At 41.1% G+C, this 19,859-nt stretch overlaps 1 protein-coding gene across 3 annotated transcripts in view; it reads right to left on the bottom strand.

Annotated features, from left to right (window-relative positions):
• dpp6a (dipeptidyl-peptidase 6a) overlaps positions 1 to 19,859 on the bottom strand; it is a 165,496-nt gene that overhangs the window by 19,525 nt on the left and 126,112 nt on the right. For all 3 annotated transcript variants that reach the window (XM_084034003.1, XM_084034001.1, XM_084034002.1), the window contains exons 4-8: positions 12,775 to 12,869; positions 12,217 to 12,291; positions 10,195 to 10,247; positions 9,243 to 9,324; positions 5,898 to 6,018 (exon numbers count right to left, since the gene is read on the bottom strand). In XM_084034003.1, the coding sequence (XP_083890129.1) occupies positions 5,898 to 6,018; positions 9,243 to 9,324; positions 10,195 to 10,247; positions 12,217 to 12,291; positions 12,775 to 12,869 (426 nt within the window). The remainder of the gene's footprint in view (positions 1 to 5,897; positions 6,019 to 9,242; positions 9,325 to 10,194; positions 10,248 to 12,216; positions 12,292 to 12,774; positions 12,870 to 19,859) is intronic.

Below are 19,859 nucleotides of genomic sequence, written 5' to 3'. Positions count from 1 at the left end.
AGAGCAGCACAGCATTATACTGCATTTGCAAATGATGGAGAAAAAAAAAAAATATATATATACATGATTTCCTGCATGGCTAGTTCTGCCGCTGCCTGCCGACTTCACCAGCAGCAGCTTAAAAAGCTTTCCATGTGGAGTGGAACCGCCGGGCTGTCGGATCCGCTCGGCTGCCGACACCCAGTCACCTTGGCTAGTGAAGGAGAAAGTAGTTAAGTTTCTAGAAGTAGCATGATATGTGCAGGATAACAAAAGGGGAAGTGAGAGCGAGAAAGGAAGGGAGTTTCATTGAACTACTTCGGATGAGCCAACTCTCATTTTCTTTCTCTTAAGTAGTTAAGAAATCGTGTCTCTTCCTTTTTTCCAGCCGCCTCATTGTGATCACCATGTTGAGCTGTCAGAGGCTCATCTCCTCTCTCCATGTTCTCCATCCTGCTGTGCAGACTACATTATTCACCAGGTAAAGGACATCATTAATGCATGAGATACCATGTGTCAAGTGGGCAACGGGAAATAATAATAGGCAGACTGAACTAATGAGAAAAGGAGGAGAAAATAAAACGTTGCCAGTGGCATTTAATTCCTTTCTTGTGATTATTAGAAACCATAAAATATACACGTATTGTGGATAAGAGCCATGTGGTACTATTGAAGCATATGAAAAAAAAAAAAAAAAGATAATTTATTTGTGTATTAAAGATTACTGTATGTTTCCAACAGAGGGCAGCAGTGTCATGTGCTAAAAACTTGAAGTAGAGCAGCGCTATAGCACAGAAAGAAATGCAGATTTTTAGGCCACTAGTTGCAGCGTTGGGAGGGTTACTTTAATAATGTATTACACGATACAATTACTCATTACCTGTAAAAAATATAAATAATAATATTCAATAACATAATCCATAGATAGATAGATAGATAGATAGATAGATAGATAGATAGATAGATAGATAGATAGATAGATAGATAGATAGATAGATAGATGGATAGATAGATAGATAGATCCTCCTAAATCCTACTAACTCATTGTGACCCACTGCATAATTGAACTGTCAAAAAAACTAAATGTACGTGGCTGAGAAAGTCACTACTTTGTTCAAGATGAAATTTGACAGCAGATACACAACGTCCTCCCGACTCCCTGACAAGCAGGTTGGTAAGCTGACATTGCATTCTGGTTTTTCACCCGACATGCCAAAACAAATGTCAGTGAAACAGCTGGTACTATAAATACTGTACGGTTACTGCCACACTTACTGAGGTGACAGCAAGAAGAGCAAAGCACATGGCGGCGTGAGGTGAGATTTTAAACTCATCTGCACTTTTTGGCTCCATCCAAAGAAAATATTGGTAGATGATGCAGGATGAAACATTTTATCTTACACTTTGGAATTTTTCAACCTGGACACTATGTTTTTGTCACTAATAGGGGTGGAAATATTTGAAATTGGTCCAGTATTGAGTGAGAACGCTGCAGCCGAAAACCGCTCAATGTATTTGCTCAAAGAAAGTCCTCACCATCAGAAATTGTTGTCCCCATTAGTGACCTGGACACAAAAACACTAGAAAATATGGTCCAGAGTCCAGAATGCTACAATGAGAATACCACACATAAGATATTGGTCTCCTTCCAAAAAAAGTTTCTTCCATGCTCCTTAGACTTATGCTGACTTTCCCAACCCTGATTTTTTTGTGACAATCTCCAGGCAATGCTGCTTAGATGCAATAAGAAAGTTCCACAAAACTATTTCCAACTGTGTGTCTCACATCAGTTTTAGGCTAATATTCACAGCCAAACTAAGAAACAACATTTTTTAGTCCTTTTATTAATCTTTCCCTTTCCAGCGCACAAGTGTTGATTATGTGGTTACTCGGCGGCCCGCAGGCCCAGCCACAAACAGAGCGATAAACAGACGCAACCCGACGAACAAGCCTTGCGATGCAAACAGTCATCTAGCCAAACATCTATGGGGCAAACATGACTCAAATCAAAGCGACGCCAGGTTTTTATCTCGCCGCACCAGAGCCCAATAAACAGCTGTTTCCTTGGGCTGCGTCACACTGCAGGATGCGTCGGTATCAGCACAGGCTCAATAATCACACAGACGACAGATGACAGAACACTTGAGACTCTCCGTAGGCGTTTTGGACTATTACACATGGCCGACGGGGGTTCTTGGCTCCGTCTCTTTCATTTTTTTCTCTTCTTCTTTCTCTCCTGCATGCACACTACAAACGCACACCCACACACACATGCATGGATTAAGACAGCAATACAAGCCAGAGGATATTCAAGCCTGGGAGATTATTCGCCAACCTTTCACCCCTCAGCATCAAATCTGCCGCGCCGTAGCAGCCAGAGCTTAAGACCTCATTTCTCCTCTGTGGCGGTGTGGGCCTCAGTTTGACCTTGGCCAGAGCAGAGCCTGAGTCATTAGCATAGAAAATCTTCCGCTTTGCAGTCCCACTGATGAATGAAAACATTACACAACCTGGCGCTGCTTCTAAGCTCCGCTGCAGATGCTGGCATCACCAGCGGGCCAACGCCGAAAATCTATTTACATGCTTACAGACACATTTTCTGGAAATGGGATTCATCATTCATAGGAATGAAAAAGACTGTTAGTGTATTAGCAAAAACAAAACAGATACAAATCATCAAATGGAATGGATTTTTGGCAAAATGTTGTGGACAACTGACTAATCTAAAATCAAGACCACTAATCTTCTGTCATAACATCCTTTTGTGAAGGTCTTCCCACAAGATTTAGGAATCTGGCTGCAGATTTGCTTCCATTCAGCCACAAGTGCATTAGAGAGGTCAGCCACAGATAAGGTCTGACTCGGGGTTCCAATTCAAGAACTGAACAGGGCTGTGTGCAGGACAAAATGAATGTCTTTATGAGAGTGGCTTTCTGCACAGGTCTGTATGGTCGAAATAGGAAATACCTCAAAAATTGGAAATATCATTCAATGGTGCAGCATTAAGATTTACATTACTTTAAAATAAAAGAAAAACCCTGAACATTGAGAAACATCCACAGACAACCGGGATGTCCACATTCTTTTGCCATTAAGTTTACCTCCATAGCTCTTAAGCCATCAATAAAGTAAAGTGTGTGTTTTTAAGTCATGTTAGTGTCACTCTACACCGACCTCTTTTTATTTGCAACACGTTTAATTCCTATACAATATTCAGAGCATTAATATAGCAGCGACAACAACTATTTACTATGTAAATATATAGTGGAGTAATGTCTATTTCATGCATATGTTATTACATGTGACTAGTTTTATTCTACCCTCATTGATTTACAGTTGACAGTTTATTAGGTACATCAAGAACAAACTAATGCAGTCTACTAAAACAGTCCTTAGCTTCACTCCATTGATGTTGATTCATCTTCAGTATTATTTAGGAAACCGTCATTGATATAAATGGGATGAACAAAATAAATTGCTGCACAACAAATCCTCCGAAATCACCATGAAGCTGAATCAACATCTCTGTAAAACACTTTAAAAAACAAATGAACATAAGTTAGTATGAACATTTGTTTCCATTAGACTAGCTATGGTAGACCCAACAAACCGGCAGTTATTACAGAAAACCAAAGAAAGCCATTATTACAAATATATCTAATATTATCTTTAGATTTGCCTTAACTACATTATTATCTTGAATCTTATTATTTTAAGATGCTGAATACAATCTCACTTTGAAATGATGTTTGATATCTCCATTGTGTTTGAATTGAATCATTAAATATGTCATGATAAGAGGCAGACAAGTAAGAGTAAAGCAAAGAGAGTAAAAGATAAGCAGCACATATTCTACTATGTGACATCTCGAGATAACGAAACAGACTGGAAGAATCACACGATCTACGTTTGGAAAGTTACGTGCGGGAGAAAACAAAACACAACATCACTTTTATCTCAACATTATGAAGCCGACTCCTTGTTAAATCTCTCAGCAAAAGATTTATCCTGCAATGAATGATGAGTGTAAATGATTGGGCTTCCAGCAGCACATAAATATGAGTCAGGGGGGTCAGACACTGCAATAACGCTCTGATTAATGCTTAAATGCCTGAGAATGGATATTGCTCTTGAAGGATGGCCATGCTTCCAAATGTCATCCTGCCTAATGCAGAGATAAGAGGAGCCGTGGGTTTGACAAAATTAAATACAAACAGGCCAGTCCAGCAGGAACAGCCACACAGCCTGGTGCATCGGTGACCTCAGATAACCTCTGTCTCAGCCTCTAAATCCTCGTAGGCCTACTAGGTGGCAGCCATTCACATTACCAAACAGATGTGCATTGTTTTAAAGCGCTACCGGAGGATTATCATCTCGCTGCATGTCATGGACTGTCTCTCTTTCTGCTATCGCTGTATCTATTCGCTTGCCGCTCCCCATCTCGCTCTCGCTCTGTTATTAAAACACACTTCCAGTGAAGCAGAGAGTGCACCCAGCGCAGCGGATATAAATTCATTAGTTGAACGCTAATGCGGCAGACGTCCCGTTTTTTTTCTCACCGCGAGGCTCACAGGTGAGCTTTGATCGGTGGTGCTGATGCTCGGAGAGCGCCCAGACATCTGTATCGGAGTGTGTACAACATACGCCAGCGCTGAATTAATGCAAATCAACCGATGCAGAACATTCATTCGTTTTTCGTGGGGGGGGGGGGGGGGGGGGGGGGGCTGTGTAAAGCAGAGGCAAATTGACAGAGTTTCCACTTTTAATTTACCTGCAAGAAATCAAGTGGTACAAGCCAAAAATACTAATCTGGATGCTGCCGCTGGGGAGCCATACTGTCTCATACCATTAGCTGCTAATACATGGGCGACGGCAGAGTGTTCACATTAAAGTCGTGGTATAGAGGGAGACGATAGAGGGAGGGAAGAGGCTCACTTGTTTTCCATATTGGTCATCATAAATTAAGTCTGTAGTTCTGAATCGTTTTACAATAATTTCTCTTTGAATTGAGGCTTCGTCTACATGTGACCCTCATCACATGTTGCATATATGATTGATTAGTAGTTCCACCAAAGCAAAAAAAAACACACACACATTGTTTTGTGTAGTGGAAGTATGCTTTGTCTTCTTTCCTATCCTGTAAATTATGCCGTGAACTCTTTGGTTTATCTTGTGGCCATGATGCGTGAACTCTTTGGTTTATCTTGTGCCCCCTTTGAGGGTCACAAGATAAACCTTGTTTGGGAAACACTGGTCATCTGATTAGAGGAATAGAGATTAGGGGAAATTTGCTTTCTTGCTGAGAAAAATATGAGAACATTGATACTACTCTCATGTTTAATGTAAGGAGCCAACAGTGGTTAGCTTAGCTTAGTATAAAGACTATAAACCGGGGGAAACAGCTACCTGGGATGCAGGTAAAACCAGCTGCTTACCAACACTTTTAAAGCTTTTATACATTTTAAACAGAGTTTGTTTAATCTGTACAAAACCCAAAATGTATGAATGACGATATGTGGATTTTTGGTTCATGTGGGGGTCTATTTCTTGGCCGTGTGCAGTGACCTCCTGAAGTCTTTATGAGCTTTAGAGCTGTGGGTTGACAGAGCCAAGCAACATATCCCCCCCATTTCCAGTCTGAAACCCGCTGCACAAATAATGCCTGGCTTAAAAAGTATATATAAAAATACATAAAGAAAACTCTTGAGGAATAATTCACTATTTTGGAGAGTACAGAAAATAGAAGATTGCGACATTAGCTTTGCATAAATACTGGATACTATTTCCTGGTTCTAGCTCCATACTCAACAGACTGATATGAAAGTGGTATAAATCTTTTCATCTAACTCTGCAAAGCAGCAAACGCATGCAATATCTAAAAAGTTTCCATTCAGGGTGAGATTTTCTGTCTGCCTTACCTTCATACAGCCAATCACTGAGCCCATTGAAGATCACGTCCTCCTTGCCAGTAGCCACCAGACGAATGGAACGATTGTCAACCCTGGAGCGATAGTAGATGTTGTTCTCGAAAATAAAGATCTACATGAGGCGGAGAGAGGGGAAGTACATTTTAGTCTTGTTTTGTAAAAGCAAAACAATAGACCAACTAGTTTTAAACTGGATAAACCATAAGTGTCTCCTCTCAAGCTTCTCCCATCCTGCAAAACACTGAATCTCCTTCCAGCTGAATGGATGTTGAGTTGTAGCTGAGGCCGACTAGCAGCCTTCCTACAGGGAACGTCCTATCGAGAATACGCTGTTACATTAATATTAAGATTATCGACCCCTCACAAGAGGGATCCTGAGGGCAGTGGAGTCCTGGGTTAGACAGATGTCATGCTATCACAAAGGAAATCAACCCTGGGGTAACACACCTGTCAAACACAGGAGAGTGTACGTTTGGCAAAAGCACCTTTTTTTCTATTTTGACAAAAGGGGAAATGGAAAAAGAAGTCCTTTCAGTTTCTAAAAAGATGGCGAGCCTCGCCACCAAATTCTGACTTTGATGCTCTCCTCTGCAGGCTTGCAGTGCTTTGAAGATAACTGAAGGTCAACTCTTTCATTACAGAGAATAATAGATCATCAGCACCCACGGTGAGCGTGATAGGGCGGGCGGGCTCTTGGGGCTGGATTTCTAAAATGTTACAACCTTAATGCCATGTTGAAATCAATCTCAGTCTATTACAGAAAAGGGTTTCCTCCGGATCTCAAGGATTAGGGAAGCTCTGGGCCTGGAGTTGCTACCGCGGTATTAGTTAGTTAATGATTCTGCAAAAAATATTCACACTAAGAAGTCTAAATGATGGGACGATGTACAGCAGGAAATCCAGTAATGAAGCTGTCTATGATTACTGTTAATCATTGTACTTCTTTCTACACTGCTAAAGGATCAACAGTAAGAATCCACCACATTAAGTAATTTGCCATTTTTCAATCTTTTCCTATACCCAGAGTGGCATTTTGTATAACACTAGTATAAGAACGAATAGTTGGTAGAAACTTTCTCCAGCAAACGCTGCATCTCTTTAAAGGTAACACAGAAGCTGTCACAAGTAGTTTCTCTTGAGGAGACGTGAGCCGGGGGCCCGTGTGGTTTGGTGTAAGTTTGGAGCAGATGGAGTCCCTGTATAGAAGCTAATGTAGGGCACAGCGCAGCGAGGAGACCTGGCCCTGTTCTCTGAAGGAAGGTGGAGCTCCTGTGATGGCTGGGATCCTCATTTACCCTCAGCGGAAATATTTGGATGAGATTAAACACACTTTGGGGTGGCGATAACTCTGCTATGACACTGTGTCTGCACCAACACAATGAGAAGATTCTGAATTTTTCACTTCTTTACGAAGATGCTGTAATGCATGTAAAGTCCAAGAACTTTAATGTCTTCATACAATGTTCATGACCTTATTGTAAAACAATTAGGGAATGGTTTATCCTAACCATTTTATTTGTGAATAAATATAATGAATTTTAACGTTTTCTGATGTAAACATTATAGCAAGCCACACTTCGACATTGTGTTTCAGGCCGCGGAAATATTACGCCACTCATTTACCCAAACACATTGACTTTTTAGCCTAACAAATATGTGGCTGTACAGCTGTGTTTGGGAGTGTAAATATGGGCATGAATGTGCTCAGTCTCTTTGGGAAAGTACACAAGATTTAATTAAGTGCATAAGGGATTTGGGAACAGAATGGCAGGTGGGCTGATTTACTAGTTAGATGTCTAAATATGACGACGCATGCCTTGGCTCGCTAACTTGTTGCAGCTGATGGAGTGGTGTCTCACTTCAACCTCCACCTCTCCGACAGAGGACATGTGAACCTTCAGGGAAACCAGCTGCTGCTCAGTCTCACGCTAACATAACTCGCCTGATGGAAGTAAAACCACTTCATGACTAATGGTGGGAAACTTGAGGCTATATCAATCTAGCGACTGTGTTAATTAATCCACTGAGGAGATAACAGGTAATTAATAGCATTGTGCTGCAGGATGTTATCACTTACATTCTGTCTGCCCTGAAAACCGACAGACTGATGCTCATTATTGCGCTGACAAGTTTGACCGTGATGATGGAGGCAGAAAATGACTCATCTTGGAGGAGCAGCAATGGACCAACGCGACTTGTGATTCAAACAACAGCGTTCTAATTTGAAATGCGTTTAATGAGAAATCTCAGTGGATCATTTGAATGTTTTTCAGGCACAAAATAGTTTGTGTGGTGCATTCAAGGACTCATTTACCATAGCATTGCTAGCTATGCTAAATATTAAGGTCATTTGAGTCCTGATTCGGGGGCTCCTGTAAAGTTTCTGCTGTATTTCTAGAGAAAATTTTTCCTAAAAGGCAAATCACATTTTCTCCTAAATTTGGCCAATAATACAGTTGACTTTGCACCAAATTTGGAGGACACAATCTTTGAATCATTAGCAGCCCTCAGTGTCCCATTATTCTTTATGCGCTGGTAGATATGTAATGGAGCATTCAGGTGATCCTGGTCAGAATGTGAAGTGCACATGTTGTACGTGTCAATAATCTGTTAAATCTATCACATGAACGGGACCGATGAAAAAAAGCCACTGGAGGATGTAAAGAATGGAGGTCATGCATAATCTCCACCGTTTGTTCTCGTTAGCAGCCCGGACATCTTGTTACAGGTAAATGGAAGTTATAAGGATACATTTACGATTATCCTGAAACTCCCAGTGAATGTCACAACTCCGACTGTTACCTCCGCTACGGGGGAACGTGTCACTGACATTTACTCAGCCGTTTAAGGTTAATTTACCTGAAATATCTGACATTGTAATTCATAAAAGGGACACTTGTATGCACCATTAGTTTTGTTCTATGTGCCCGGCCCACCTTCATGGGCTGCATCCTTCAAAAGATTTGGCATCTGTATAAAGATTGCATGACATATGGCTCAAAGCTGCTCGAATTTTAATGGGTTTTTTTCAACAGCAGATCAAATTACTACATGAATGTAAAGGGTGTTGGTTTTAGTGGCAATCCACAGAGAATTATCACTCTGCAGTCCCCTTCAGATCTATAAGATGATGATCTGTCAATATTGAGTTCATAGCTTGTTGCGCGGCTCCAAAGTAGACAAAAAACAACACAACAATCTATTAATTCAGGTGAAAACATAGGAAATACACGAAAAGACAACTTCCAATGGCTTCATGTTAGACAATATAGATGGTTTGAATCTTAACTTTGAAATGTCATTGGTCAGACACTTCATGGATATTGTAGTTCTTACCAGTTGCTGGTCCTGGGGTCCCCAGCCGGCGTACTGCAGCTGGGCATTTCGCACTTCTGGAGGATTCAAGTTCCATGTCGCCCTGGGGTGCACAGACAGAGGAAACAATGTTATCAGATAGAAGTGCAGACACAAACACACGGTGACTGTCTGCTCCCAGCGCCGCTTCAGGGGCAGAACAAGTGTAGCACACGTGGGAACAAAGGTTTAAGTGTATCCATAAATACCAGCGCTCTATAACAGTGTCACCTCACCTTATTGGGAAAAGTGCTGTGCAGTGCAGGCTGCAGAATTAGAGGTGCCACTGCCTCTATGTCTTTGTCTGAAGCTGAGGATGAATGAGGTCATCAGCTGAGGAGGGGTATATATTTTTTTGCACATAACCAATAGGTGGCAGCACACAAATAGATTTGAGAGCTGCTGATGGTGCTGTAATACTGTGACCTGGTGTGGATGTAATTTAAAAGGTAAATAAGTGAGGAAACTACTAACTGGAAAGGCCCTAACATGTCTTGGCAGCTGATCAATACCAGTAAATTGAGTGCGGCAAGTTCAGGGTTCTTAAACGTACTTCTTTTCAAATGTATGGCCTGATTTTGTGTTCGAACAGCGTGATAATGAACATTTTCAGCTAATCTTTCATGTGCTTTGAATGCAAAGGAATGAGGATCGGGGCAAAAAGTTCAAGTTTGTTATGCTTCACTAACGCTCGTTCCTTTCTCCAGGCAAGTCAGGGGTAAACCTGGCAAACACATTGATTTGTAACCCTTTCACCTAACACGTTGGCGGAGGATTGGAAGTTAATGTTGATATCACAGGCGCTTTGTAGGAGGTGGTGATGAGTTGCTTTCAGAGTCCAAGGCGGCAAGGTGAAGTCAGGTGAGATATGATAGGATGTGAAACAAGAAAGACGGCAACAATGAAGAAAAACGCAGCCCCGTCGCCTACTCACGGAGTATCCAGACTGCAGATGATGTAGAAGGCGGTGTAAGAATGCTGGTACACCTGAAAGAAAAAGGATTCACGTCAGATCACTTCACACGATACAGGTTGCAGTTTCACCTTGTTACTTGAATTAAAGGGCGGTTCTGTTATTTCTTTTTTGAAATCTCATTCTATAGCTTCCCAGTGGCATTCCTTATGATAAAGTTTCCATTTATTGTTATCCACGGTCAGTGTATTACCTACAGTAAGTGAGACAGGACAGACAGGAGAACCTGTATAAACTGCTGCGTGTTAGTTCAGATCTGCAAGTTACACAGTAAGACAAACTGATCGATGCGCTCGTAGACCAGCAACTCCCGTTCTGGGAGGTAAAATTACTGTGTTTTGAGTTAGGCGGATTTGAAGAGAGCAATACAACAGCTTCAGTTCCCTATTGCAATGGCTCTCTGATGACAAGGTAAAGCAGTGAACATATTCTTTGTAATATACACCTAAACTGATATTGATTCTTTTTTAGCTGCTAAAATACATTCTTCTTCTACTACCATCCACAGCTTGACCACACCATCAGACAGTCCTTTCTGGCAGGGAACAAAAGCCATTATATAGCTCTATGAAAGCCAGCAAGACTCCAATGACAAAAACAGCAATTTAACCTTGTGGATACAACCCCGCTTCTACAAATCTGAACTAAACCTTTCAGTTATTTCCAGTCTTAGCACAGCTAACTCAGCTCGTGCTAGCATTCACATTATTCAAAGCTCTTTGACATGCTTACACTGGTATCACATTTCAACAGCTGGGAGGGCAATTCCATTTGAAAAACCCGGTAGTCAATGCTGATGGAGTTGAATTCCTTTATGTTATTTTGTAAAAATCTATTTTGATGACTTCCTGAATGAAAATTAAGAACGTTGGGTGAGAAAATCAGCGTTAGATGTTGACAATGATGAATTCAATTGAACGTTGAATAGGTGAGCTACAAGTATTAATATAGTATAATTCTGAGAAGAAGAAAGTTACAGTCAAAATATTACAGCGTTTAACGCTGTCTTACATAAAAATATGCTATGCATCAAAACCCTTGAAAGATCTCCAACGCTCACTTTTCATCTCTGAAATCTCAACTATTTATGAACATCGTGACGGGTGTTTTTCTACAATAACTGCAGTTGTTACAAACATGTACTTCTTGTGTGTGCTACAAATGCAGGAATGTGTTCGGTCACTGCCACTTAGAGACACATTCCCACAGAGGTTTTTTTTATTTTTTTGCTATGCGTTAGTTTGTTTCTTATGAACACCTGCGCTGTGTGCATGATGTGCCGCTACGGCGAGCGTATAGCAGGAATGACTGTCATCTATCAAGGTGATGGAGGTTTGGATGGAATAATAAATGCAAACAAACGCAGCGCAACGCACAAGGCAGCTCTAGTGTGTCGTAACATATTCTGTTCTCTTCATCTCAGGTAATAAGACAGGGTTTCACCTCTCACACACCAGCAATAGTTACAAACTCTCCACAGTGACGATGGAGTAAACACACAGACATCAGCTTAATGATTTAATATACCTGATCTACCTATATGAGGAGCTGAAACGCTTTGATGCATGTCAAATTGCTGGCAGAGCCGATGCACTCGTGGGACACTTCGTTGCACAGAAATGACAGATTCCCAGCCAATACTTCCTGTTCCTCCTGCCAATCAAGTCTCCCTCCCTGTGAGTCCGTTTCCGTGCCGAGGGGTTTGTTTTTCTGTTCCTGCCTCCCCTCGCTACAGTTCCGCTCGGCTGTGCCGGCCCATGCCGCCGTCGCCGTCAGGCAGCGGTGTGCGACAAGCCTTCACACCCCGCCATGATTACTTTCTCCTGCCCCCCCCCCCCCCCCCCCCCCTCACCTCCTCTCTCCCCTGCCTTCGATGCACTATACGAACATAAACCCCATCCCGCTCCCCCCGGCAGAGGCAGCTGACATATTTGGCTGTCAGTTTGCTAATTCAAAAAACAAGCAAACAAATGAGAAGCTCACCGGTGCAACGTTGTAGGCCAGCAGCACATGCTTCATGTCAGGAGACACCTCATACTTGCTGGCTTTGTACATTTCCTGAGAAGCAAAGGCAGATGTAAGAGGGGGGAAAAAAGACAAAAAAAGATGAGACCTTTAACCATGCGTGGTATTTTTTCATTAAACTAGCCCTTAAATGACTGCGTTTGACGGATTGCTCGCCTCCTGAAGCAAATGGGAGTTGCATTAATCTTTGCGCTAGGGCTTGGCGATTTCAATGGCGGGCATAATGTTGTGTGTCGTCACCCAAGCCAGCGAAGCTACATCTCCATTTCAATTCCGAGCACTCCCCCCCCCACCCCCCCCCACATACCCATGCCTTAAGTCTTATCTATGCAGTTCACATTCCACAGCAATAATGGATCATTTGATTAAGCTGTGCAATGAAAAAGAGCTTTGGGTGCTTTGATTTGCTGACACAATAAGAAAAGTTTTAATCCACTTCATGGGCATCCACGGTCAGTTCTTCAGTCCTGTGATTTGGGAGCAGTAAAGAAAAAAAGGAGATGACAAAAGACTTACAAACTTCTTGTTATGCACCAGGATGGTCTTTTCATCCGTGTCGACGTTGAGCGTGACGACGTCGCCGTCACGATTGCGGTATAATAGCTCATTACCTGCAGAGAGAGGGAGAGAAAAACAGAGCATTTGATTTCAGATAATGTGTTGTGTAAAGCAGATTTAAGAGATGACAGACATGTAATTAGATTACCCTAATGACCACACACGCAAACAGACATAATTACACTGCCCTTTCAAAATAAGACCAAAAAAACCCCCTCAAATTCATCCTGTGAGTCAGACAAATCGACCAGTACCCTTGCTGACCTTTCAGTCAGAACACAAGAATGCAACAGTGCACAGTCAACATGTGGAGAATAAAGAAACTTACAGTAGTGACATGGGAATGAGAGAGCAAAAGATCATTTTATACTTGTTAAAAAGTTATGCTTGGCACTCCATTGTAGCCAGTGTATATCAGTAGCAACAGGTATTTTAAATGTCTAGTTTCCTGCATAAAGAAATTCTGGCACAAGAAATTACGTCTGGCTTTAAAACAGGAAATTGATCGTTGGAAAATGTTAAATAGCTGCTGGTTTGATAGAAAAGGAAAACATTCAGCGTTGATTAAGCTTTTGTTGAGCATTAACGACATGATGTAATTTTAGCGGATGCTTCTATTTATTACTTTTTTAATGCCAAAAGCATATTAAATCAGGCGTGTTGGAGAGTTTTATTAATCTAGCAGCAACCCCATAATATCAATTTTGCCTTCAAGAATATATTGGATGGAATTTTTTTTATGTTTTGAATGTCAAAATGTGCTCCCGAATCAATTATACATTTTACTGGGAGGTAAAAGGCCTCGGTTTCGAGCATAGTGTGATTGAACACATTCTGCCAACAGAGATGCAGCTGCAGGCCGGTCTCCCAGGCAACCTGGAAGTGTACTGGAGTGTTTATGGTCAATAAACATCCAACGTGACTTATACTTCTATTTCAGATGACACTAGTTTGTTTTAAAGAGCGTATAGTTTATTCGTAGGTTTATTGTACCAATAAAAACATTATAGTGAACAATCTTTTGCATGTTGGTGCAATGGAGAAAACTGGGAAGTGAGGTTTGAGAGAGTTTTCAGCACCTTGCAAAAGTGATACTCAATGCAGTGGTATTGATCCAGCAACCCTACCAACTCTGCTGCAGATACAACAAGCTATATATATAAAACAGACTGTAAACTTATAGCGCCTGGAAACTTTTCTGTTCTCTATAACAGTACAGCATAAAAGTCAGGAGAAAGAAAAATGGGTAGTTTTACTTACTAGAACTTTAAAAGTCCAAAACTTTATTTGACCGATGGAAATAAGCCCCAAAATGATCAACACACTTTAATTTAAATATTGTGCATTATGGGACACATTCTCCCCTGAGTAGCAGTATAGTCAGTCTCATGTTAACTTTCATTAAAGTTTACTTTTAGGTCTACTCACTCAACTTGGTTAGAGAAAATTAGCTTTGCAAAATAATTGCTTTGCATAGGGTGTGAACACCCCTAATAAGAAGGGAATTGAAGAAATAAGGCCTGGAATACAACTTTCTGGTCCCTTGCACAATGTACAAACGAGATTGACATTTCCCCCCCGAATGAATCTGAGGTTTAACAAAAGCGTCGGAGAACCTGACCTACTCGATGCCATGTCAACGCGCGCTTTTAATACCAAAGTTACCAGCACAAAACACATTTGAGTTCAGGCCACGGAGGAAACCCTTGAAGGGAGCCAATATTTGAAAGATGTATGAAAGTTCATACAGCTCCTCATCCATCAGGCTTTTATCAGGGACGGATAAGTTTAATACAGCAACTGCCCCCTTTCACCTTCAATCTATCCGCGCTCCTCTGTCTTATTGCTTTAGTGATCCATAGGCACACGAGCAACCACTCCATTTGGCGAGGTAATTAGAACCTAGAGATTGTTATGCAGAGTGCTCTCTATCTGATAGCATATCTAATTGTCCATTAGAGGTGACAACATTACCATCACAATGCCTTTGATTCACAATGTGCTGGGGAGAGCAGTTTCAGACATTTCAGATTGGCAAAGCCAAACGCCCCCTCAACAGCTATTGTCTGCTCGTTAAAAATCATCGGCATACTAACAAGGGTGAAAAAAACGGACTCTTTCATGGTAATCATGATGATAAATAAAAGGCTGTTGCCTCTTTTCCACCATGCTCCATTATTTTAGTTTGACTGCGTTTGGCGTCTTGATAAATGGTCAAAGTTTAATACACTGAATGGTAATTGCAGATGACGGGGATTGAATGCATGAAAAGAAAGATGATGTGATGACAAACCGGCGGTCAAAGAGATTGACTGGACTTTTTTTTTTTTTGCTTCGTGACTTGCTCTGTTTTGAGTCAGGCACCATTTTAAACTCCCGCATCTCTTTAAGACACCTTCTTTCCCCCGTCTTTATACCTCACCGAATGGCTGATCTCCTTTATCCACATGCCCCAAGACACTTAAGATCTCTCAAATCCTTCCCATCACTGCCCTTTTTTTAAGCCCTCCTGCTGAGTTCATCATTTTAGACCTTATCATGCCTCCTCCACCTCTCCAACTCTTTGTTTTCGGCTCTTTCAAAGACCAAGAGCCATCTATCCATTCACAGCACCCTGGGCATTATGTCTTTGCTTCAATCCATCTCTTTCTTGCTCTCTGTCTCTCTCTCTCCCCTCTATTTTAACTCACTGTGCATTAGCCCCGGGGCGCTGTTTTCTGCTCTGATCTATACCTTTCCACCGTAGTATGTCTTATTAATACAGCTTCCTGCCCTGGGCACAGCCCTAACCCAACCTCACTCCGGGGGGGCACAGGGAGGGCCAGGAAGGGGGGACAAGGGAGGCAGGGATACAAGGCAACACATTCGGGGCACACACATGGACAGAGAGGGCTGAAAGTAGCTATTTATTGAGTTTGTATGATTAAACTCACTGGAATTTCCTTAATAGATGCATGTTTATGGAACCACCTTTTATATGCGGGTTATATTTTGTTTATTACAATATGAGATTATTTTTAAATAGTGTGGGGCATCACTTTGGTTCCTTATAACGCTCAAATATACGCAAAATCATTACAGCAAAGCAATACACAAGAACAGTCAGAAGGCGATAAACAAACCAAGCCTTTATCATAAACATATTGTCTCATTAAAAACAAAAATATCTCTACGTGCACAGTTATGTTACCAAAACATATGCAGGCAGTTTTAATGATCTCCCTGAAGACAAATGGCTTGTTTCTGTGATTTAGGTGTGGTTGAAGACAGAGTCTATTCCTGTTTTACTGCTCATGGAATGGTGATGTAAGGGTTACGCTTTTTGGTAAAATGCCCTCAAAGGAGTGCTCCACTGGTTTCACATTGCACTCCTGTAACACTGTGATTAACTATGGACAGTTTGAGAAAAAAGGTTCAAAATTGATTCAGCCGTACCAGAGATATTGTCTTCTTTGTTCCATACAGTCTTCCCATTTGTCAAAACCGGGTGCCTACTTTAATTATTCCTTCTTGCACATGAAAAGAGCGTGTAAGCAAACATACAAGAAATATGGTGAATTGAAACTAGGGAGCTGGTCTGTAAATTGCCATTTACTACAAACAGTTTGGGTAACAGTCGTTTCATTTTCTTTAAGTTTGGCTGTCTTGTTTTGTCAGAAACCTCTATGATAGTGTTTCTTTGTGCATTAAAGTGAAGTGAAGATACAGCTTGATTAATGACACTTATTACATCAAATTTTAAAACACCATCGGATCGGACAAAAATCAGGACATTGTCATTAAATACAACATCACTAAACATGCCATCTCTTTAAACAAATCAACCTCCGAGTTGAAATCATTAGCACTACCAACCTCCCATCAATCTTCATTAGTTCATTAGTAATACATGTAACAAGTTCAGCCAAGAAGGAAACGAGTACAAGCCAATCAGAGGCAGAGTAAGGCGGGTCGTTGGGGAATGTGAAGAGGGGAAAACTCTCTCTCTTTCACACCAGTGTTCCATTGGTTAACCAATGGTAGCATACTTGTTGTTAAACGTGGCCACCATTTAGTTCAAAAACAAACATTATTTTCTTCACAATTTCAAGGTAACAGTTTTGTCTAAATGGAAATTTTGGGGTGAAGTTTTCTCTTACAATTTTGAACTCAAATTATGCTCCCACCTGATCTGACACTCTGATCCCCCCCTTCACACTTCACCTCACATGGGGAACAATATTTCTGCTACTCAATGGCTTTACTCTACAGTCGGCGTCATTAATGCTTCAACCAAGCAGGTTCGCCTCATGTGCACTACGACAGCTTAATTAGACAGAACAGTGCAGGAAGCCTGTGAAATTACCTTCATCTGCACTTTAATTCTTTCGAATTTTCAGCATCTTGCTCATTTTCATGTCTTTTCAGTCCTACGTATCCATTCCCACTCAGTGTTCTCCTGAGTGCCTTTAGTTCCAGTTGAGATGGTTAACACAAGAGAGCAATGTGTGAGCCCTTAACAGGCACATCCTCATAGACACAGATCTAAGTGGCTGGCAGGAGTATTGAGGAGAACAATGCCTTCTACTATGTTGCTGTTTTCATCTCACAGAATATCAGTAAACACTCATCAGGTCTAATATGTAGACCAAAGGAGCAGATTATTTGGAAATGTCAAACCCTCACACCAGGACCTTTAAATGTACGCCATATTCATGCATGCACACATGTATGTGCAAAAGCACCTTTTATATTGGCATTAACATGCACTAAATGAAAAAAAAGCGTGATCAATGTAAACAAAGCACAGAGACGCCCGGATTACAACACACCAGACAGAAAGAGAGTGATGTCATTCTCTGCAATTATTACAAATAGTTGTTTGGTGCTGTGATAATGTTCCAAATGTCTCATAGAGAACCTTTAAGTTCTGGATTTTTCTTGCCAGTAACAGGTCATTTGTCCGTGCCCAGGGCAAGGAAGAGTTATGGTGTCTGTCTGCGACTAAATAAAACAAAGTCTCCAATGCAGTAATACAGTCTTTAATCTTCGCCACCCATTGGTTTGGATGTGGTGTGAAATATAGGCTCATAAAAAATTCAATAGGAGTTTTAATTAAAAATCTCAGACTAATATATTTCTAGTAATTTAGTTTCATTCATGAAAGGGAATTCCACATGTGTGTATCTTTCTCTACTGTTGCAGAGCTGTGTTGGCAACACCACAGAATTTGAATTCTGTTTTTGAGCGACTTGATATATGAGCATGCTTATAAATGAATGACAGAGGTAAGAATTAAACAGAAACAGTGTGAGCCTGCTGACACATTATGAAACCACCCAGGGCTACTGCCAACCTGATGCTGGACAGTTTTCATGGTGGACGTAATTTGTTTTATCAGGAATACCAATCAGCATGTGCCTGCTGCTTTCATTACTCACTGCCTCTCCTGTTTCTGAGTTCACGATCAAGTTTGAAAAACATGGCACGTTGCTTATGTTTCATGCTGTTTAGCCATGCAAATACATATAATGTTTTTCTCCATCTCATTATTTGGTTTACTCTGACCTTCCACACCTTAAGGCATCACTGGTCCAAGCTATTTCCTGACAAGGGAAAACTATTCAGGTATCACAATGAAACGTGCCCTAGAGAACCATCCATCCATCCATTTTCTACCGCTAATCCTGTATTTAGGGTCACGGGGGGGCTGGAGCCGATCCCAGCTGTCATTGGCGAAGGCAGGGTACACCCTGGACAGGACGCCAGTCTATGACAGGGCCGACATGTAGAGACAGACGCCCTAGAGAACCAAATCCCCAAAATTGTGAGATACCCCAAACCTGAGGTAGAACAAAATACAACCATGTGTTTTCATAACTTTAATAGTACAACGTTTTTGAAATGATTGTTTACTGCAAGATTAGTTAATTTAGTTAATACTTGAATTTGACCCAAAACCGAAAATAGTGAAAAATGTTGACTTCTCCAAAAGGGACGGACAATTATTTGAAATTGCAAAAATGAACAGTATGGCTAAAAGACGGTTCACATCCATTTCTCAAACCTTGCTTTTTTAAATGTCTCTTACCTTGCTCCTTTGGGCCCCTCGTCTGTTGACCTCCTTTTTTTTACTTTTAATTTTAATACATTTTAATAGTTATTTTACCACTATATGGTATACTTAATATATGGTACTATATGGTTAGTATTTTGAATCATACTTGTTTAGTTCATTCCCTGTCTTGGTCTGAAAAAAATTAAGTGAAAAAAAAAACATGTATCCCTGGAATTAATGATTTAAAGGTCACCAATTTTGATTGGATGTTTTCAGACTGAGGGCTCTGGGGTTGTACTTCCTTTGGAAGTCTTTGGCCACGCATCACACATAGCCTCAGGTTTGGAAGCCCCCTTGCAGCCTGAGGCCCCAGGGCACTGGCCCTGCTGATCTGGTGCATAATCCAGCATGCAGGAAGTGATGATGTAACGACAATGAACACCTCCAAGATTTGCTGAGTAAAAAATCTGTTTATGCCTCAGAAAGGTGATCCAAAAAGACTAATCTAGTTCAAATACTTGGACTCACTACACTGTAAAACATAATCATGGTTTCTTTCAAAGGGCGATCAGCATTTTTTATTTCACTATATAATTAATCTGTTTGTGCTTAGAGATTGGTTAACACCCAAATACAAATGGAAATACTAGGACAATAACAGTACGCATGGAGGTACAACATTACGATGAAGACTTCCTGTCTCAAACCATATCCTTATAGGTCTATTAACCCTGATAGCAGTTGAATAGATAATTTGCTAAGCCCTCAAAAACTCTCCCACTGCTCATCTAACTCTGTATTCCATCCAACATGACTCCCAAAGGAGCGTTCTCAGAAGCCCTCCATCAACTCTCTAAAAACACCATGTGCTTTTTGTGACCTCTAACCTCAATTTTCAATTAATCCTTCTTCATTGTGTCATCATTGATTTGAATCACTGCGACTGAGGTGACGGTCATTTCATCAGTGTCTGCCACTGGGTCATATTCTGCTCATAAATCCACAA

This window comes from Eutrigla gurnardus, assembly GCF_963514095.1.
Source record: "Eutrigla gurnardus genome assembly, chromosome: 18".
Classification (NCBI taxonomy): Eukaryota; Metazoa; Chordata; class Actinopteri; order Perciformes; family Triglidae; genus Eutrigla; species Eutrigla gurnardus.
Note: the sequence above shows the minus strand (reverse complement) of the source record. Positions and strands in the feature narration are given on the sequence as shown.